Raw genomic sequence first — 21,325 nt, forward strand, 5'->3', positions numbered from 1 at the left:
GCAAGACAAACTTGAACCATAGAATTTAAAAGACAAATAAAGAACAAAAAACACAAGAAAATTTTGGATGTGCCTCCCTGACGACAAAAGAAGAAGCACTAAAATTGGAAGAAAATATTGCCAAGCTTGCTGTTTTCTTTGTTAGTGTTTTCTTGGCTATGAAACAACAAATGGTCATACCATGAGAATTAGAGAAAAAAAGTAGTAGTAACAGAAAGAAGACTTGGAGATATCAGAAGCCAAAGTCTAGACCAAGACCGGATGTTTTGATTTGGTCAAGAAGGCTATTATTTTCAGTATGGGGATGGGGCAGAAAGAGGGTTCGATTTTGGTTTACAGAGGATAAGACCTGGGAAGGCTCGACCCGAAGACTATCAAAACTGTTACTATTATACGAGCTGCTATCCATTTCACTGGGCTCTGAGGCTAACTCGTCGGGAGAGAACTCGAGCTCTTTAGCCACCAATCGGTGTCGGGCCGACCACCAGTTCCGTTCCTGCCTTTCCTGGGCATGGATCGGAATCTTTTGGAAAGCCGGGTTAGAGGGGTCCAGCAGGTCCGATAGATCGTCCGCCTGGCTTCTTAGACTTAGTTCGGGGGATCTCAGTGCTTGATGAAACGCCGCAAGCCATTTAAATCTCTCTTTCTGGATAGTCTCATAGGTCGATAATTGTGATGAGCCTGGTAGTCGATCGGGGAAGGTCAACAAGACAGAGACCGGGGATTTGATCGTGTACTGGGTAGTGTTGGTCTCTCCAAATGGCAGCAAATCGAGCTTCAGTAGATGAGGATATTCTAATTTAAAATAAAACACGAGGAGGTAAATTAATTATTCATGAGAAAAGGCAGACAATGAAAATGCGGAAAAAAGAAAGAGATCTTAAAGGCACGTACCAAGTTCACCTGATATATCCGAGACAGCCATCAAACGTGATATGCCAACGTCTTCAAGCACGGAATAGTACGACGGCGATTCTTTTTTCTTTTTCTGCAGCTTAGTCGAACGAATGAGGCGCACTCCGTCGCTATGCCGTGTGGCAAGAAGGATGACATCTGAGAACACAAAGACATGGACGGGAGACTCCTTCGGTTTTCGAGAGGCTCGACTGGCTGGAAGACTTTTACGCCGATTCCGATCGTCCGTCTGTGATTCCCACACGCCACTAGCCCGGGTACGGAGATAATGCTTCGAATCTTCCGGGTGACCTGAAGGCTTGGAGAGGGCTATCCAGTCGTAGAATTCCTTGGAACCAGGTGGGAACGGGTTGGTGGGGGAACTTGGGTAATTCAGAAAGCTCATCGGCTCGTTTTCTCGATTCGCATATGAAGAACGACGGGAGTTGGCGGATTGTGGACCCGTCGATAAGGAGGGCGCCATACTATGTTGGCTCCAGTTGCTGTGGTAAGAGTTCCGAGAGTGTGCGCTCCCCATGTGTTCACTGGAATACCCAGATTGCGGTGAAGATCCTGAATGGCTTTGATTCGTTGCTGTCATTTGGGGATTCAATGCCCACGGATTGCCTTGAGCACTAGAAAGTTGATGTATATCTCGAGTGGGCAGTTGGACTCTTTTCAATAATCCTTGTGCTAACAGCCTTCGATCTCGTTTGGCCAACTTGAATCCGGGAGGTAAGCCCCTCACCCTGCTTTCCATTTTTTGAAGTTTTTCGTATTCATCCTCGCGTTCTTTGACTTCCTGAAGCACCCGGACCATAGAGTCAGTGGCGCTGAACAGACATACTGTTGCCTCATGATCTGGATGGGTCGGAGGTGTAACGTCGCATAGTTGCTAGAAAAATACAATTAATGTTAGTGAATGATCATTGGAAAAAATGGCGGTGGGTCAAGATACCTTATAGAAGAGAGGATACTTCATGAGACGCTGAACAGGCTTCAATAAGAAGCTAGTCAGGCTCATTCTTCCGCATTCAGGCAAGGAACTTTGCATGCGAACGAATTCACCAAAGTCACTATCGACGTTTGTGACCATCTCCTCAATCGCAGTAGTCACTTCGCTGAAGCGGATCAGGTAGGGCTGATAGACTTCGAGTTTGGGGGTCAGCTCGAGGAAAACTTCCGAAATGTGAACCACCAAGCCGAGCGCCTGAGTCTGATACTCGCAACAGTTCTTGGCCTGGAAAGCCATCTGCGAGTGCAAATTCACGATGTCCTCAAGCCAGTCCAGGAGCCTCGCAACCTCCGTCGGCACGCCTGAAATCCATGCGCCCTCAGGGGTTCGGAGGGGAAAGACAAAAATCTCAATGACTTGGCGCAACCCCACTGCAAAGGAATGCTCAGTTTCACAGAGCTCCCATATCAACTCCTGTCTTCGCATCTCCAGGGCGCCGTATGTGTTCAATAGGTTGGCATATGTGCCCTTGGACATTGAGTTCTTCCATGTCGAGGGCGCAATCGGGGATGTTTGTTTGGTATTCGAAGGAGCAGGACTCTGAGGATGGGATCTGAGGGCGGTGGCTTGGTGATCGCCTTGCTGATGGGGGATGGGTTCCAAGTGCCCATCACTCGACTCCGAGCTTTCATCAAAGCCGGCGTCCTTCGCGCAAAAACTCAGGATCTTTGACAGTTGACGGAAGTGGACCGAGCGGACACTGGTCTTTTTCCGGGGAGACTGGGGAGAGGGGCCGTTTGGATTTCTCAGCGCAGCCAGCCCTTCGAGCGAGGAGGTACGTGATATTCGGATATTGTCAAAGGGAGATTTGGAAGGACTGATGGACGTTGGATGTGCCGGGTAAGGCGATAGTGGAGCGGCTTGAGTTACATTCGCTGAGTGTCCAGGAGCAGACGATTTCATGCTGTGGCGTTGCGGAGATGAATCTGGTTTGCTGGGTGGCAGATGAGATGCTCTTCTGGGGGTTTGCGGCTCATAAGGAATTTCCGGAATCGACGCAGTATTTTTGGCTCGTTCAGAATGTTGCTCCGGAGAATATTTGGGAGCCGATTGAGAAGTTCTAAGGGACTGATAAGATTGTTCGAAGGAAAGCTCTTGAGTGGTATCTGGATTCGAAGGCGCCGAGCTCAAGAAGCTGTCGGCGTAGCTTTCTGATCGAGGGAAAGCTCCAATGATCGACATGGTATTCCTTCTTTTGTGAGACCGATCCGCATCAACGTTTTTTTCCGATCTTTCTCTTTCTACTAGCTCGTGGGTTGTAGGAGGGTGCGAATGGGGCGGACTTTCGGGGGACCGTTCGCCGGTGAGAGATTCGACTTCTAGTGTGTTAGGGGTACTGGGCGATTCATGATGTTCAGCCGCTGACCAAAATTGGTCATCACCTTCCTCTGCACTTTCGAAATCGTCCGCTTCATCATCAGAGCCGCTAGTTGACGCAAGCGAAGTGGGTGACTTCGACCGTGAATATGGATCGTTCGGAGCCCCTAGATTTTTGCCGGATGATTTCGGTCTCGCGCCACTTCTGCTGGGGGGCCTTGGCGGGACCATTGCACGCGGGTGGCCCTCATTGGGCGAACGCTCCCGTGGGCTTCTGTCGTGCGGTAACTCTTTTTCTGTTTTTGAAGAGATGATGATGGTTGGTTTCAGCTGACTAGCGGGCGGGGCTGAGGCGGGGAGTGGGGCTGGGCTGGACCTGGCAGAGGCTAAGGTGAATGAAAGGCTTAAGAAATGAGTATGAATTTGTAAAAAAGGAGTTTATTGATTGTCACTAAATGCGCACCATAGACAGAACCTGAGTCCTCGACTCGTACTTTGGTTGTCAGATGGCTTTTCAACGTATCTGAACAGGTGCTCTCTTCCGTAGGGATATCTACCATCCGAGAGTCTGTTTTCCGTTGTCCAGTGGCGATAGGCAACAACGGATCAGGGGGCTGTCCTGCAGCTCCTCGCCGGTTGCTTCGCGGTGGACGGGCAGGCGGTTTGATTGACTTGTTTTCAATCTTTGCAAGAAGTGAATCGATGGGTAATACAATACAAGAATCGTCAGGCGAACTTTCAAGAATGAGCTGAGGTTTTTTAGGTGGCAGCACTGTCCCACTTCTTTGACGGCCTTTGATACTGGGTCGGGTTAGCGAGAGAGAGGACAGCTTTTCGAGGGGTGAAATGAGCGGATCTGAGTCGGATCTAGTTCCGAGTTCTCCAGAATAATATTGTTTTTTGATTAAGGAGGAGGCTGAAGCCACTGGGGAGGGTAAAGGATCAAGTCTGCTGTTGCTCTCTGTGAAAAGCTTATTCTCTCGGTAATCATCAATGTCAGTCGACATCTGCTCGGAAGATGAAGGGAAGTTTGATGATGAAGATGAAGTTCCAGAAGACGAAATCGTCGATACCGGCCGTGAACTGTCACTGAAGTCCAAGCTTTCATAGTTGCTTGAGGTCAACGCTTCATCATCTGACTGGGACTGGCTGGACAGAAAGCTCAAATGGCGAAGGGGCTTCTCGGGAAATAAAGCGCTTTGGTCGGTGAGAAAGACCGGTCGATGACTAGCATTCGAGCCCAGCTTCGTAGCTTGATCCACCACGTAAGTTTCAGCTTCTGCGTTCCGCTTGTGCAGTTCGTCGGGCGTATTGAAGTCGGACATACTGTGAGCGCGTTGGCGGAAGTTGAGCTGGTCGAACACTTCTACCATCTTTCTTTGTCGTGACGCATCTTCTGGATTGAGATAATCATGGTCAGACCAGGGGGTATGTTCAGGGGCAACCATTGAAGTTGTCCGCGAACGTTTGGAAGAGGTTGGGGGCAGCGGTGGTAGGAGAAGGCTAGCACTGGAGGAACTCGGGCCGGGGTTGGCGAGGGAGCTGTTCCCTTGGGCTGTGACTGGGTCGACCGAAGGGGTCTTGAAGGATGGGACGATGAGCTGGCTCGGCGATCGGGACTTTAGCGCACTCTTTCGTCGAGAAAGTCGCGAGCTAGCTTCGCGGGTGGGGCCAATGATAGGATTCTCGGCAAACCTGGCTCGGGGCGAGGGAGCAGGGGGATTGGCCGTCTCTCTTCGGGTATAAGGTAGAGAGTGTGTTTCAGAGTCTAGGGGAAACTGTGGTGCAATGATGGCACGATATCAGTGTAAAGAAGAGAGAGGACTCGTTGGGCTGAAACAGCCGGTTCTTCTCACACTAGTGGGTCCATGGTGGGCGGGGGCACGGCTGGTAGCGATTGATGCTCGCCTCTGAAGCCCTGGAGAGAAGCGGTGGGTTAGTGGCAGGTTCCTCAGGGATTGCTCGGGATGGGGAGAATTTGAGGGCAGATGAGGCAGATAAGGTTTGGCGAGCTTGAGCTGACTGACCGGTTGTCTGCTCTAAAGTGACCCACATAGCCCCAAAGTGTCCTTATGCTTATCGTAGCTTATGCAGTGGGATTCGCCAGCCGGCAGATGATTTTGATTGTTTGGTAACGGGTTGATTCTTGTTCCTGACAGATGATGGCGCTTTGACGATGTTTCATCCGAGACAAGCTGGGCAGTCCGAGAGGAGAGTGGTTTGAATCGGGGATAAATGTTAGGCTTGGAGAAGAAGAGCTCGAATTCTGTGGATAGGCTAGTGACGCAAGAACCTTCCGGCGAAAGAGCTCCTGGTCTGCTGATGATAATTAGTAGTGGAAACAAGGGAGACGCGCCAAGGGAGAGAGGTCTTCTATCCATGGAGTCATGCACTCCACAGGATGACAGCCCAGCCGCTCGTTTCGCAATGGACTGCTATGTGGGGTACATCTGCATAGACTGTGGCAGTGCGCAGGGACACCGGCACCGAGCTTGGGTAGGCCGGGGCGTCATCGGCCATGGAGCTGGTACTACTTATGCACAGGAAAAGACAGCCGGTAAAGTAATGTTCCGTGGCCGGGGCCGTGCTTGACTTCCGAGACCGCAAGTCCTCGCTCCCCTCTCATCATTCAGTCTCCTTCGGGTTGATCTGGTCTTCTCAGCCTCCCAGACGCCCCCAGGCAGCTTATCGCAGCTCTCGGCTTCTGCTGGTGAGAAGTGCTGGCCAGCCAACCGGAGTCTTGGTCCAGCTCGGGACATTGCTATGCTCAGCTCGCCGAGTCACGCCGATTTCTTCGCCGGAAACAGCGCGCATCGACATCCTGGCATCCAGGATTGCAGACTCACTGTTTTCTCCGATAGCACCAGAATTCAGCACCGCCAACCATTCGGCACGTATCGCTGGAAGTTAGAAAAACCAGGTTCACGAGCAGCCATATGAGCCTTGTGCAGCTGCCAGTGTATTCTCAGATGTAAAGTCTGTTTGACTTGTCCCCCGCCGCCCTCCGCGGCCACGGATTGCATTAATCATGAATCTCAACTTAATTATGTTTCTCTCCATCGACCTCCACAATTCGCCAAGCCTTCTTGTGCCTTCCGTCCACTTGTCACCCGCGGGCCCCTCGACAATACACAATCATCAACGCTTACCGCTGTCTCCAATGCACATATTGCCATATATCTTCAAGTTCAACCGCCCTTCTCCGGTCGTGGATATCGATGGTGCAGTTGTAATCAAAGCCCCGTTGGTCTAGGTGCAACTGCCACCATAAAAAATGTAGTCAAGTTTGAATGATGCATAAAACTGATGTCGATTTGTGACCAACAATGCCAGTCGGCAGCTGCGACTGACCAAAATTCGGCAGGCAGACTGCCAACATTAACTGACACAATGTTGGAAGTGATGTGACCATCTCGAACTAAACACAAGTCCCCCCTGGTGGCTCGAAGCCGCCCCTCCCGCAGGGAGCCTTGCGTATTATCGCAGATTTTACGCGGAAGCGGAAAGTTTGTTTGGCTTGGAGGTTTTTGATTTTTTATAGCTCCTCCCCCAGCCTCTCCAAAGATCTGTCCCACTGTAGGGCAGGTTGAGGGCATGCCTGTAAGTTTGGGGATGAATTATTTTCATCAGATGACAGCTTCCGATGAGACCATTTGCTGATATGGCAGCTCAATGGATCTTGGAAAACTGTCCCGAATAGAGTCATGCAGGAGATGTCTGGGGTACCCAAGCGACGACAGCGATGATGGTTTCTCCGATTTTCAAATCTTGAGTCACGAATTCCAGCGTCGATTTCTATTGCTAGCCCTCCTGGGTTGAATTCGAGTTGTCGGCGATTTCGAATTTTTTTTGCTAGGTGATCCGGCGGAGGCCTTGTTTCTCGGATGGATCTGTGGGAGGTTGGGTGGTGGTTTTCTGGATCTGTGAGCTGAATGCCTAGCCGGATGTCGATTGTTTGCTGTTGGAGGCGTTTCTGGGGGTCTCTCCCGGTGGGGTCGCTTCGGATCTGAGTTTGGAGTGTCCCTACGGCTGCCTTGGTCCGCTGCCCGTCTCCTGTCGGGGGTCAACCACGGAGGGCCGAGCCACAGCGCTCGTCACCCCACCCACCATCAGCCCAGCCAAGCCCGGCCTGGCAGAACCAAACCAAGCAGAAAAATTTAGACTACCACTACACACACACACCACCCACCAGATATCCATCGATCACCCCCCAGAATACACACAAACCATGTCTGACCTGCCTCCCGATCTGCCCGCCCACCAACAGCTCCAGCCGATCAGCTACGACCCATCTGGCACGGAAACCCGCAAACGGGCATCAGTCGAGCCTGCCGACCCCTCTTCATCAAACTCAAACCCAGTCATCGACGGCCCAGAGAAGAGGCAGAGGCTGGATGAGAACCGAAGAGATTCACTGCCGACGGGCATGGCCATCGATCAACTCCCGCCATCAGCTCACCAGAGACCTCTCGCGAACTCTGATCGGTCGCCTCAAGCGGATCCCATCGTCTCCAATGACGCGATCCAACCCCAGTCCTCACAACAACCCCCTGGCACCGATCAAGATCAGTCCTCAGCCAGCAAGGACCAGTCCGGAAAGAGCGCGCCCCCCTTCGATCAACGAAAACGACAGGAGGAACAGGCCAAGCAGTATCTGCTCGCCCAAACCCAGGCCATCATCATCCCTTCCTATGCGGCCTGGTTCGATCTCACCAAGATTCACCCCCTGGAGAAGAAGTCTTTGCCGGAATTTTTCAATGGACGAAACCGCTCCAAGGTGCCCTCGATCTACAAGGACTATCGCGACTTTATCGTCAACAGCTATCGTCTCAACCCTTCCGAATACTTGACGGTGACCGCCTGCAGGCGAAACCTAGCTGGTGATGTGTGCGCGATCATGAGAGTGCATGCCTTCTTGGAACAGTGGGGGATCATTAACTATCAGGTTCGTCCTCAACTTTGGCCCGTCCGCCACCCCAACATATAACACGTGCCTTGGGGTGTTATTTGACCCTGAACTGACGCGACTCGGCCCTTGCTATTTTTTTTTGACACCCGAAGGTTGACCTGGATACCCGTCCGGCTCCAGTCGGCCCACCCTTTACTGGTCATTTCCGTGTCCTTCTTGACACTCCCAGGGGGTTCATGCCGCTCCACTCAGGCACCGTTTCGCGTAAAACACCTGCCTCCCTCTCAGCTCCTGCCGCTCCCTCCGTCCCGGCCCCGCCTTCAGCTCCGGGCTCTGCTGCTCCTTCGCAACAGCAAGGCGCGCCTCTCAACATCGATTTACGTAAGGACATCTACGCAAACACCTCAGAATCCGGGCCACAGGTGATTCGATGTGATGTTTGTGGGACGGACTGTAGTAAGGTTTCTTATCACCATACCCGGCTCAGGAACTACGATATCTGTCCAAACTGCTACCAGGAAGGACGCTTTGGCAGTCAGATGAACTCGGCAGAATTCATCAAACTTGACCGTCCAATCGGCATGCCAGTTGACTCGAAATGGACCGATCAAGAGCTCCTCCTCCTCCTCGAAGGACTCGAGATGCATTCTGATGACTGGGAGAAAATCGCACAACATGTGGGTGGAACGAAGACGAAGGAAGAATGTATCCTCCAATTCTTACGGATGCCGATCGAGGATGAATTTTTACGAGGCTCGAACGCCGAGCTCAATACGAGCTCGATTCTTGGATTAGGAAAGATTCCGTTGAGTGGAGCCGAAAACCCAGTGCTATCGGTGCTATCGTTCTTGGTCGGATTAGTCGAGCCCGAACTGGTGGCAGAGATGGCGGGGAAGTCGGTAGATAAGATCAAACAAGATCTGCGATCGCAAGTCTTGGCGATCCAAGAGGACAGTGCACGTAAATCGAGCGAATCACAGAAGATGGCGGGTGAAGAGACAGGTGTCGGGTCGGATCTGAGGATGGATGTTGGTGAAACGAAAGCCAATCCGATTGAAGAATCGACCCATCAAAATCAATCCATGGAGATCGACGAAGCGAGTCCGGCTGAGCAAGCACCCAAACGGACGGCGGTAGACATTGCGGCAGCAGCGATAGCATCGGCATCAGCCAAAGCTCTCGTCCTAGGATCGGAGGATGAGGTGGAGCTGGGCAAGTTGATGGAGACGGTGACGGAGCAGACGATCAAGAAGCTCGAGCTGAAGCTTAAACAGTTCGAACGGCTCGAGTCGGCCGTTGAGGTCGAACGTCGGAACCTCGAACAGTGGCGCCAAAACTTGAGCATCGAACGCCAGGCCGTCGTCAAGGAGATTGCCGAATTCAAGAAGATGAAGGCCGGAGCTGAGAATAATTTGGAGGCCGCTCTCGATCAACGCAACGGTTTGATGGGCCTTCCGATCCAAGCTGTACCCGTCCCTCCTAACGAAACTAATGGGGAACTTGGATTCGGAGAACCGGGTCAGGGAACTCTAAATATGAGATGAAAGAAAACTCATCAATCTCTAAATCTAAGTTCTCGCTTTCTTTAAAAATGTGTGTGCGTGCTGCGTGTTGTATTGTATTTCTCCTTTTTCATTTGGGGCTTTTCTAAAATGAAAAAGAAAAGGGGAAAAAAACTTGGGCCTGAATCTTTTAATGTTGAAATTGCAGACCATTTTACATAGCACTTCTTATTGGATAGATAACTCAGTAACAATGAACTGGATCAATTTTTCCTTTTCGAGCCCTTCAAAATGCTACCACGGGAAAACACATCATCACCATCTGTCACTTCATTTGTCTCTTATATACATATCTTACGGCGTAGATAATCAACTATTTATTTCTTTTGTCATTGTGAAAGCATTTAAATCAACCAATCATTCGATATCAGTTGATCTTTGGTTGAGGAACGTCTATGTATTCTGACTGGCCCTATGTGTGAGAGAAACATAGAGCAGGCAGGACCCAAATGCCAATTAAGCATGCACAGACAGGTCACATGAGTATTGGAAAAACTGCAACTTTGAGGCTGACATTGAAGTTTCGGGGGCTGAAACTGATGAAAATCCAATTTGTTATGTTGCCTGTCCCTCCCACCAATTGGCACCAGTGATGCTCTTCTGGATACGGAATGATTGCAGGCCTCAAAATCAGCACTCAGTCCAAGCCATGATTACCGCTTCGACAGAAGTTAAGACCTCTCAGGTGAAAGAAGAATCTTCTATTTTCTGTTTTCTGAGGTGCAACAAACCGGTAGTAGGTTTTGATGAGCTTAGTAAGTTATAAAATATCATTTTACCGATAGATTTTAGTACAACCAGTTTGACGAGCTTCATGTGTAGATACATGCTAGATACAAGTGGAAACAGATACAAATTATACAAGGACAGGGTAAAATTCGATAGGGTACTGTCGAGGGGTAATGTTCACCTTATGCGGTCCTGGAAAGTAGCATAGCAACCTGTTTGTGGTCGACTTCCTTATCAGCAGTAGGGTGGGCCTGGTCGTGCTAATGGGGCGACCAATCTTTTTGTCAGCAGAGGAAGATGTCTGGAAAAGAGGGGGGGGTGCTGCTTACTGTGGACGAGTCCGCGCAAGCCTTCAGCATGCTACGTGTCGCCTTCTCCAATGCAGCCGACGAGCTGAATGATTCAAGTGCAAGGGAAACATCATCAGCCGGGTATGTGGAAAGAACACACGGACAGAGATCGGATACTTACACATCCTTTGCTAGCACCCGGTCTTTGGGGCTGACAAGAGTCAATGTGCAGGCACCAACAGAAGCCTTGGAAAGGCTCTTCTCAGCCAATTGGCGAGCGGCACTAAGAACATTTAGAGTGTTGATTAGCTTTTTGCGGATCGAGGATGGAGCACTGATGAAATTTTGCGGATCGAGGATGGAGCACTGATGAAATTTTGCGGATCGAGGATGGAGCACTGATGAAATGAAGGATACATACCCAAGGCAATCTTGTGTTGAGAAACTGTGAGTCTCGCCGGTGTTGCTCTTGCAGGAGACTTGCTCGTCGTTAGCCCTGCGGAAGAGTAGGTCGGAGTCGAGCGAGATGGCGCGTCGGCTGACGCTGGTAGCCGAGTCGGCGGCCTTGGCGAAGAGCATGCCGTTGTAGAAGGGGCCCAAGAAGCTGTAGGCGGAGCAGCCGCCGTACAAGCCTGACATCCAGGGGCTCAGCCAACTGCCGACCCCCATCAATGGCATTCCCCAGCCCATGTACGAGTAGGGTGACAGGCCGAAGCCGAGCCCGCCGAGCCACTTCGATTCAACATCGTCAGACTTCTTGCCGCCGGTGACCTCCTCGGCGCGAGTGACCGCAACGAAGACTGCGAGGATTGTGAGCAGGTATGCGAGGGAAACCATCTTGGGAATGCGGTATGTGTGGGGGTGATTGGGTTAGAGGGGAATGGGGTAATGGGAGCTTTATAATTATTGGGTGGAGGAAAGCTGCTGGAGTGACTCTTGTTGATTGATTTGCAGGATGAAGGATGGCTTGAACGCTCCAAACTGGCCCTTCTTATATCCTCACCCGTGCCGCCGTGGACCCTTGAGAGGTGTGCAACAGCATGAGCCGCCCATGACTCTACGTCTACTGCTCATTGTAACCAGCTTCGGTGTTCCCACACCGTTTCCTGCCGGTATCTACTACGTAGATGATGGAGGAACTGCAAGCTGCTAACTTGCTCGCCAAGCAGCCAGCGCGTTCCGTTCATTTTTCCCAGCTCTCGACACGGAACACATCTATGTCGGCGGGAGATTCGATGTTCCTTGAGTATCTTGAAGAGGGGGCACATCGTTATCACTGTCCGACAAACTATTCGGCGAGAGGCCCCCGCAGGCACAAAGTAAACTAACTGCTTGCACAAGACTATCCGAGGAGTTGCTCGACAGAGTGTGCCCAAAAGGTTCCGCAATCCAGACTCCGCCAGAACTCGTCGGACAAAGTAGACATGTCCGACAACTGCTTGGTCCAGGCTGTCGAAGCAGTCAATTTCTGCGTGAGGATTTGCTCATCAAAGCGCGCAAAGCCAAAGGCCAAATGATACTTATGACACTTTTTCATAGGCCCCTCTGCGTACCTTAGGGCGCTGTTTAACGCTTGAGCTGGGACCAAACAGGTTGTGCCACCCGGTGTGGGGGTGACCGAGCAAAATGTAACACCTTAGCCTCAGAACTTTCTAGAAATGCCGAATTGCAGAGTTGTATCCTGGGTTCCTGGCTATCTATCATCTGGGCAAATCGATGCCAATATTGGCTTTTTTGGGTTCTTTGCACACTTGGTGGGGTCGCACAGCTTTTACTTTTGGTTTGGTGGGAGTTTGTGCACATTTCAAGCTTATATGCTACGTAAAAAAGACTGCAGGGTCCAACGGTGCCACTGGCTTCTCAATTTATGATAGTCTTACTGGTAGAACGCATCTTAGCTGTAAAAAGCAATTTCCTGTTTATATTTTTATGTTTTATCCCTGGTTTCTGAGGTAATGAAAACCTTGAAGAAGGTTGAGATGATGCTGAGCGTTTTAGTTATAAATACATGTGTTTTTATTGGTAAACCTTTAGAGCAAGTAATTTGACGAGCTTGATGTATAGATACAAGAGATACAAGTGCGACAGAGATACAAACATAGTAAAATTGAAGAAGGCACTGTTGAGACAAGATACATAGTTGATGGTCCACTCATGCAGTCCTGGACAGCAGCATAGCAACCTGTTTGTGGTCGACTTCCTTATCAGCAGTAGGGTGGGCCTGGTCGTGCTAATGGGGCGACCAATATTTTTGTCAGCGGAGGAAGATGCCTGGAAAAGAGGGGGGGTGCTGCTTACTGTCGACGAGTCCGCGCAAGCCTTCAGCATGCTACGTGCCGCCTTCTCCAATGCAGCCGAAGAGCTGAATGATTCAAGTGCAAGGGAAACATCATCAGCCGGGTATGTGGAAAGAACACACGGACAGAGATCGGATACTTACACATCCTTTGCTAGCACCCGGTCTTTGGGGCTGACAAGAGTCAATGTGCAGGCACCAACAGAAGCCTTGGAAAGGCTCTTCTCAGCCAATTGGCGAGCGGCACTAAGAACATTTAGAGTGTTGATTAGCTTTTTGCGGATCGAGGATAGAGCGCTGATGAAAGATAACTATAGTGAAGGATGCATACCCAAGGCAATCCTGTGTTGAGAAACTGTGAGTCTCGCCGGTGTTGCTCTTGCAGGAGACAAGCTCGTCGTTAGCTCTGCGGAAGAGTAGGTCGGAGTCGAGCGAGATGGCGCGTCGGCTGACGCTGGTAGCCGAGTCGGCGGCCTTGGCGAAGAGCATGCCGTTGTAGAAGGGGCCCAAGAAGCTGTAGGCGGAGCAGCCGCCGTACAAGCCTGACATCCAGGGGCTCAGCCAACTGCCGACCCCCATCAATGGCATTCCCCAGCCCATGTACGAGTAGGGTGACAGGCCGAAGCCGAGCCCGCCGAGCCACTTCGATTCAACATCGTCAGACTTCTTGCCGCCGGTGACCTCCTCGGCGCGAGTGACTGCAACAAGGACCGCGGCAATTGTGAGCAGGTATGCGAGGGAAACCATCTTGGGAATGCGGCAAGTGTGGGAGTGATTGGGGTAGTGGGAGCTTTATAATTATTGGGTGGAGGAAAGCTGCTGGAGTGACTCTTGTTGATTGGTTTGCAGGATGAGGGATGGCCTGAACACTCCAAACTGTCCCTTCTTATATCCTCACCGGCGCCGCCGTGGAGCCTTTCAGAGGTATACAGCAGCACGAGCTCCTCGATCCGTCCATGACCACAGGCGATCTATGCCCACTGCTCATTGTAACCAGCATGGGTGTTCCCACACCGTCCTCCGCCGGAATCCACTGGATGTTGAAGAGACTGAGTTGGTAGCCAAGCAGCGAGCGCGTGCTGTCCAGTTTTCCCAGCTCCCAACGCGGAACACATCTATGTCGGCGGGAGACTCGATGCGCTTGAAGAGGGCGCGCATCGTCGTTGCTGGCCGAAAAACTCCTCGGTGCACGCGCTCACAGCGCCTTCCTCCTCAACAGCGACGCCCCTCGTAGCTAGACCGGCTGTCGGCCTCGAGAGACTTGCGTCCAGTTAAAAGGTGTGATGTCAAAGCCCAAATAACCATTTTATAATAAATCAAAAACTCATTTGCCTATGGTGGTGTGGGTAGGCCTGAGCTGCGGTCATCCGGAGTGGGGAGAGGACTGGAGTGAAAAGGTCGGCTATTGACCCCCATGGAGCAGTAATTAATGCTGTCTAGATGTGGGCGACGGCCATGGGACTAAAAGTCAGGGAGCCTAAGGGAGAAAGCCATCCCTCTGGACAAGCACATATCAGGCATCATTCACGGAAAGGCGCACTTTGTAACCAATGCTTTCTTGTCAACCTCTAATACAAAAAAATCAGCGAAAAAACACACACACACACACAATCTTTGAGGCAATCAAGCAAATCGAACCAAAGAAAAACAAAGAAAAACGAGATGTTTTAAGTACGGTGGATGGAAAAAGATATGGACATGGTTTTTTTTCCTACACATATCTACCACGAAATCCTGCAATTATGTACGTGGAAAAGATGCTGGAAACTTTCATCAACTCGGAAAAAAAAACCAATCAATCAATATGTATATGTACCAAGAGGAACGACAACATGTGCGGCGGTGTGTTTATAATAAAAGTAACTAATATACGAAATCGAACAACACGACTCTGTCAAGTCCACTACTTTCGTTTATATATAAAGAGATTCTAGGTTCGAAAGAAGCCAAAAATGAATGATTAAACGTGAGCGTTTTCCATTAGCAAGCCAAAAGAAGAAGTGTGCCAAAGAAAGAGAGAGAATGGTCGATGTGAGTGAGTGTGTGTGTGTGTGTGGGATGTGTGAGGACGAGTATGGGGGAGTGGTGCTAGAAGAAGTCGACGTTCTCGGTTAAGGTGTCTAGCCAATTGGCGTATTGGATGATGAAATGGACCTGTTGGGGGGTTTCGATAGCTTTCGGACTGCGGATAAGGAAGCGAGAGGGATGATCAGCAGAAGGTGCAGGATCTGCAGGGAGAAAGAAGAGCGGACCTTCGTCGTCTGCGGATGACTTCGATGACTTTCTCGACCTGGCCGAGGACGGAGTTCTTGGGGGCCAAGCGATTGCCGTCGACGAAGGAGAAGACGTCAGGGGGGTGAGGTTGGGGTTGAGGTTGGTGGTGGTGGAAGTGGAACTGGTCCTGGAAGTTAGAGGAGGCGATGGTCTGGTGGTTGGCTTGGTAGTGGGGGTAGTCGGCCGAGGGGGCGTGGTTGGAGGGGTCGGAGATCAGGCTGGGTCTGTTGATCAGGCCGATCTTGAGCATCCAGCAGCAGGCCACCAAGCCTGCCCTGCCTACTCCGCCCCTACAGTGGCAGAGGACGTCGATGCCTCGGGCGGTGTAGGACTGGATGACCTGGTCGAGCACCTCGTTGACCTCCTTGATCCCCTTCTGGGGCGCGAACCCCTCGGCGATCGGGATCCGGATGACCGCCAGGCCGCACTCGAGCGAGATGCGCGAGTAGTCCGGCCAGGGCGAGCCGAGATACTCGAGTTCCTCGTCGTCGAGACAGCAGATGATGGCGCGGATGCCGATGGAGTAGGCCCGACTGAGGTCCGACTTGAGGTCCCTGCAGATCGGCGAGCGGTGGTTACCGGTGGCCTGGCGTTGGGCCGCTGTCTCGTTCATCCGCACCTTCTTCCCCGGACAGGAGGAGAGCAGCAGGTTGCCCAGCTTGCCCGCGTGCTCTGGCTGGGCAGCTTCTTCGGGGCCCCCCGCCTGCTGTTCGCGTTGCTGGTTGGTGCTCGTGCGTTGTTGGTGGTACTGCCAGAAGACTTGGGTGGCTTTCTCCGATTCCGGGCCGGTGAGATCGAAGAGATCGATGGGCAGCTTGTTCGAGCCGGCCCGATGGTTGGCCGTCTTCAGCATGAACAGCAGCCCGGAGGTGAGTTCGGAAGGTATGACGGGCGAGATGCTAGATGATAGTGAACGTCAGTTTTTTTTTCTTTTTTTCTTTCTTGCGTTTTTTTTTTTTTTTTTTTTTTTGTTCTGTGATCGGTGTTCAGTTGGAGAGAGACGGACTTCATGGGGTGTGTTTGGCTAGTTTTGACCGACTGGGCCTTGGCCAAAGCGGGGTTTGGGGCCATGATTGGATTGGGTGCCATTCCTGGCTCAGGCTGTTGATGGGAGTCGATCGAGGGGGGAGTAGTGCTGATCTGAGAAGACGGGGTTTGAGCTGCAGATGGTGGATTTGGATGGGCTGTGTCTGGGCGGGATTCAGTGAGTCTCATGGGGTGTTTCCTTTGGTGGATATTGGGCTTACGTTGGGCTGGTTGTGGATTCTCGGATTGGGGGATGATCGGAGTGGGTTCTTGGGGCTGTTTGAGGATGTTTTGGGGCTCGTGCTGGATGGCTGGGAGGGGTGTTGGGTTTTGGTTGACGAGTGGCAGGAGGGTGTTGGGGATGGGCAGGTTTTCCAATTGCGGCTGGGGTGGCTGTTGTTGTTGGTGGTGGTGTCTGTGGCGGTGTTGGTGTGGTTGTTGCTGCTGCTGCTGTTGCTGTTGCTGTTGCTGTTGCTGCTGCTGCTGCTGCTGGTGGTGGGTTGTTCGTTTGAATCGGTTGTAGTCTGACAGACTGGTTGTTAGTTAGGAAGGCAGGAGATGAGTGTGTGCGTGTGTGTGTGTGTGTGTGTGTGGTTGGGTTGGTGTGCTGCTTAACTGGTGCTGGGAGGACATTCTGCAGAGTCGTTCGCCCATCTCTGGGGTGACTAGTGGGGATGGGCTGGGCAGTGCTTTGCTGAAGTGGTTTGGGTGTTCGGCTGCTGACAGTCTGCTGATGAGGTAGTTCTGGACGTTTCCATTCTGGCTCTGCTGGTATTGTTGTTGTGGTGGGGGTGGCTGCTGGTTCATGGTGGTGGTGGTGGTGGTTTTGGGTGGAGTGGGGGGGAGTGAAGTGTGTTTGGCTTATCTGAGTATTTCCGGCTCGGCCACTCCGGCCAGCGCCCGCCCGCCGGAGCAGCCCGCCATCCGCCATCCGACATCCGATCAACTCAGATCCGCATTCCGGATGGCCACCCTCCCAATCGGCACCACATCTGTCTCCAGCCAACTCCACCGGCAACGGTTACAGTTCATGATGGTGTTGCCAGCTTCCCGGGAAGGCGGGGGTCGAGTTGGCCTTTCCCCTCCCCTCCTCTTCCTATCCCTGTGCCCAGTCGACAGCAGCCATGCTTGTGGCACTCCTGCTACTCCAGCTGGCCACTCTGCTCCATGGTCAGCACAACTCACCACACATTGAAAGCACACACTGACTCTTCCTCCCTCCACAGCTCATTCTAGTCCCCCTCCGCCCATCCTGACCGTCCGTCACATCGCCGCGGGCTCGCTCCACCTGCTGCCCCGGCTGCTCGACCCTCCAAGCCAGAGAACAGCCCACAACTCAATCCTCAGGCGCTCCCAATCCATCCCAACCCCAGGCCAGCTCCAGTACGACGACACCATCCTACTCAAGTTTGCCATCCCCACCCATCACCAGCAGCACCAGAATCCCTCCATCATCGCAGACCCAGACCAGCCCCTCCAATGGTTCACTCTCTCCCTCAGGCCCACCCAAAACCTCATCCATCCCAACGCCAAACTCATCTACGCTGCCACCGACCCCGCAAGCACCACCCCCACTGAGTCCCCGCTGCTCAGCCGAGACGTGCTGGCTTACTCGGGATGGTCCATCGACCCAGACCACATCCACTCCTGGTGGGACGAAGAACACGCCTCAGTCGACCGCCCCTCGCCCGAGTGGGCCTCAGCCTACGAAGACCAGCGCGTCAGAGGCTGGGCCCGGATCCTGGTCCATCAGGCCACCTTGGAAATGGAAGCGGAAGAAGACCTCCACCAGCTCATCTTCGAAGGCGCCTTCGAACACGACAACCAACTCTGGCACATCAAGCCGTGGGACTCATTCAGCAGCCTACGCACGCACGCAGACTCAGAGCCCACGCCCTGGGAAGCGCACCCCACCGGCGGACTCATAGTCTGGCAGGAGGCCGACCTGGGCACATCATCATCATCAACAACAACAACAACACCAACGAATCATCACATCCAACCCTCTGCAAGCTGCGGACACGACCAACTAGCATTCAACTCCAACCCACAGCATGCCGTCTACCATGCCCCGCAACCCCTGGGTTCCTCACAGCAAATACAACTCAACCCAGCCAGTTCATTCTCCTTGGCTTCGATGACAAGCTTCCTGGATCGTATGCTGAGGAAACCCGCCGATCGGTTAGCTAAATTGACTAGCAGGACTAGGACTCTCCATCGACGGCAGTCGGCGAGCAATGATTTCATCATGCCGGACAACTCGACCATGCCGTCAAACTTTATCAACTCGATCGGCTCGACGGCGGGATGTTCCATCGATTCACGGGTGTTGTTCATTGGGGTGGCGGCGGATTGCACGTATGTTTCGAGGTACAAGACCCAGGATGCAGCGCGGCTGGCGATCTTGAATGACCTCAACACCATCTCGGCCATCTACCAACGCACCTTCAACATCTCCATCGGTGTCGTCGAACTGAACGTCCAAGCGCCCCAATGTCCGCCGACCCCGAAGCCGGATGTGCCGTGGAACGTAGGCTGTCCGGCATCTGGGAGCAGTGGCTTGGATCTCGCGCGCCGTCTCAGCGTGTTCAGTGACTGGAGGGGCAAGAAGGGCGGCGCGGATGGCGCGGGTCTTTGGCATCTCATGACCGATTGTCCCTCGGGTGACCAGGTCGGCCTCGCCTGGCTGGGCCAGCTTTGCGAGGTCCAGTCTGAATCCAGCGAGACGGGACAAGTCAGCAGTGGAACCGGTGTCACTGCTTCTAGCACCAACGAATGGCAAGTGATGGCCCATGAGATCGGCCACAAGTTGAGTTTTTTTTTTTTTTGCATTTGTTGAACGACCAAGTTTTGAGCTTGTTTGATGTTTTTTTTTTTTTTTTTGTGCAGTTTTGGAGCTATTCATGATTGTTCTTCGGGATGTAATCCATCAGATGTATGTTGTCCGCAAAGCAGAACCAGCTGCAACAGCAACGGCAATTTCATCATGTCGCCGATTTCCACCAAAAACACAATCAATTTCTCTCCCTGCAGCATAGGGAATATATGCACGACCTTACACAGCACGGTGAACAGTACCTGTCTGGTGTCACCGGGCCAGCGGACGGTGATTTCCTTACAGCAATGTGGCAACGGGATTGTGGAGCCGGGAGAGGAGTGCGACCCGGGGCAGAACGCGAGCTCGAGGTGCTGTGATCCAGAGACGTGCAAGTTCCGGAGGGGGGCGGTGTGCGAGCCGGCGAATGGCCCGTGCTGCCAGTCGGACTGCCAGTTCGCGAGTCCCCAGCAGGTCTGCCGGCCGTCGGTTAATGGGGAGTGCGATGAGGAAGAGCGCTGTCCGGGGAACGCGGCGCAGTGTCCGACGGACACGTTTGTGCGGAACGGCAAGACGTGTGGGCCGAGGGGGATGGGCCTCAAGTGTGCGGCGGGCATGTGCACGAGTCGTGACGAGCAATGCCAGGCACAGGGTGGATCGCTCGGGCTCAGCAAGGCTTGTCCGTTGGAGAAGGCCCAGGACTGTAAGGTGCGCTGTGTGGATCCCAGCGGGAAGGCCGCCTGCATCTTCCTTGCATCCACCTTCGTCGACGGCAGCGAGTGTGGCAACGACGGGCGATGCGTCGCCGGCGTCTGCAAGTCTCCGACCCGAAACGATCCGGCCCTGTCCTGGCTCGCCTCTCACCGCTCCGCTAGCTTGTCCCTCGCCATCGTCGCCGGCCTCTTCGGCCTCATGTCCCTCCTCCAAATCCTCCGCTGGGCTCGGATGCCGAGCCTTCCTAAACCGCGCTCCTCCCGCGCCCCCTACGTCCCCCCGATGGCGCTCGTTCCGTGCCGGGCCCCCACCCTTCCACCCCCCGCTCAATCCCCTCCTCCTCCTCCTCCTTCTCAGCGGAACTGGGTCGACCATACTTTGTGAGTCCCGCCCTCCCGTCTCTTGCTTGTGTAATTATCCGTATACAGCCGCTGACTCTTGCCGTCCTTTCCAGGTATAATGGCCCCGTGCGCATATGATCCCTTGTCAAAGCCCGCCACATCCGTCGTGCATATCTGTCTTTCTTGTTGTGGCCACATGGTTGCCAATCACCTTATTATACCTTTGTACTTCTAGGATTGCATCCTTTTCATACCTGTCTACATTATAATCCCCCAAAACGTGGGCCGTTCAGGTTTCGGACTATGTGATCTCTGTGTATCATCTTGTTATGTTTTTGTTTGGAGGAAGCAAGAAAAGAACAAGTTTGGATCGTTAGAGTTCACTTAACTAAGTCTCTATGAATCCAGAGGAGCGGCGCCGTCCCTCGCTTTAATCCTCACAGGCTGGGAAGAGTGGACTTTGACTAACTGCTTGCTGGCGTTGTCACGGCAGGTGCTCTGGCAGACGGCGCTGGTACCCCGCCGGCTGACGGATGCAAGTAGGTTAGGAGGTCCGAGATTTGACGAGTGCAGAACTAGGGTGGCATGGCGGCGAGAAGCTTACTGGGCAGAGCCCGTTCCTCGTGCTGGGTGAACGCTCCATGCCCTTTGGCCTCACAACTCGCTGACAGCAGCGAAAGCGAAGCGAAGCACAGCAGACAATTGTGAGCTTCATCAATTGCGGTCCCCTTGACTGATTGCTTGGCATGCCGGTTCGATGCAGGAAGGGAGATGCGCAGTTACGGGGGTCTTCTGTGGTTGCAGTTTTGCTAGTGATCGGTGGATGGAAAGACCTGGTTGCGCTAGTGGGGTAAGCCCTTTTTTTTCTAGTCTTGAAGGACTCTTACACATTCAGAGCTGCCGACTGAGACACCTCTCCAGCCCTTCGTGTATGAAATTCCTTGATTCGTTGCTGGAGCTGTCCTGACCAGGACTTGGCGGACCATGATCCGAACCAAGATAGCATCAAAGTGAAACATTTCTGCGGGGAATGTTTCCATCATCAGCCTTTCTCTTTTGGATTCTACGTAGGCGCGCAGCTTCCGCGCAGCACGCCCAACAAATCCTCGAGTTCCCTCGAACCTTTTGGCACAAATTCTTTAT

General features: G+C 52.7%; 4 protein-coding genes across 4 annotated transcripts; 2 read left to right on the plus strand and 2 right to left on the minus strand.

Annotated features, from left to right (window-relative positions):
* Positions 1-232: 232 nt before the first annotated feature.
* On the minus strand, positions 233-5,281 carry PtA15_17A354 (uncharacterized protein; the record flags this gene model as incomplete). Its single annotated transcript, XM_053164462.1, has 6 exons — positions 233-795; positions 895-1,789; positions 1,853-3,612; positions 3,690-5,004; positions 5,083-5,144; positions 5,254-5,281. The coding sequence occupies 6 exons, from the start codon at positions 5,279-5,281 to the stop codon at positions 233-235; spliced, it is 4,623 nt and encodes a 1,540-aa protein (XP_053028427.1).
* A 2,173-nt stretch (positions 5,282-7,454) lies between these two features.
* PtA15_17A355 (uncharacterized protein) lies at positions 7,455-9,679 on the plus strand (the record flags this gene model as incomplete). The annotated part of the gene is made up of 2 exons (XM_053164463.1): positions 7,455-8,171; positions 8,288-9,679. The coding sequence occupies 2 exons, from the start codon at positions 7,455-7,457 to the stop codon at positions 9,677-9,679; spliced, it is 2,109 nt and encodes a 702-aa protein (XP_053028428.1).
* A 5,421-nt stretch (positions 9,680-15,100) lies between these two features.
* PtA15_17A356 (uncharacterized protein) lies at positions 15,101-17,070 on the minus strand (the record flags this gene model as incomplete). The annotated part of the gene is made up of 5 exons (XM_053164464.1): positions 15,101-15,194; positions 15,265-16,185; positions 16,293-16,470; positions 16,534-16,623; positions 17,037-17,070. 5 exons carry the CDS (start codon positions 17,068-17,070, stop codon positions 15,101-15,103), a joined length of 1,317 nt encoding a protein of 438 aa, XP_053028429.1.
* A 366-nt stretch (positions 17,071-17,436) lies between these two features.
* PtA15_17A357 (uncharacterized protein) lies at positions 17,437-20,320 on the plus strand (the record flags this gene model as incomplete). Its single annotated transcript, XM_053164465.1, has 4 exons — positions 17,437-17,482; positions 17,539-19,120; positions 19,202-20,221; positions 20,296-20,320. 4 exons carry the CDS (start codon positions 17,437-17,439, stop codon positions 20,318-20,320), a joined length of 2,673 nt encoding a protein of 890 aa, XP_053028430.1.
* Between the last annotated feature and the right edge of the window lie 1,005 nt (positions 20,321-21,325).

The sequence above is a fragment of the Puccinia triticina genome, chromosome 17A, assembly GCF_026914185.1.
Source record: "Puccinia triticina chromosome 17A, complete sequence".
NCBI classification, from domain to species: Eukaryota; Fungi; Basidiomycota; class Pucciniomycetes; order Pucciniales; family Pucciniaceae; genus Puccinia; species Puccinia triticina.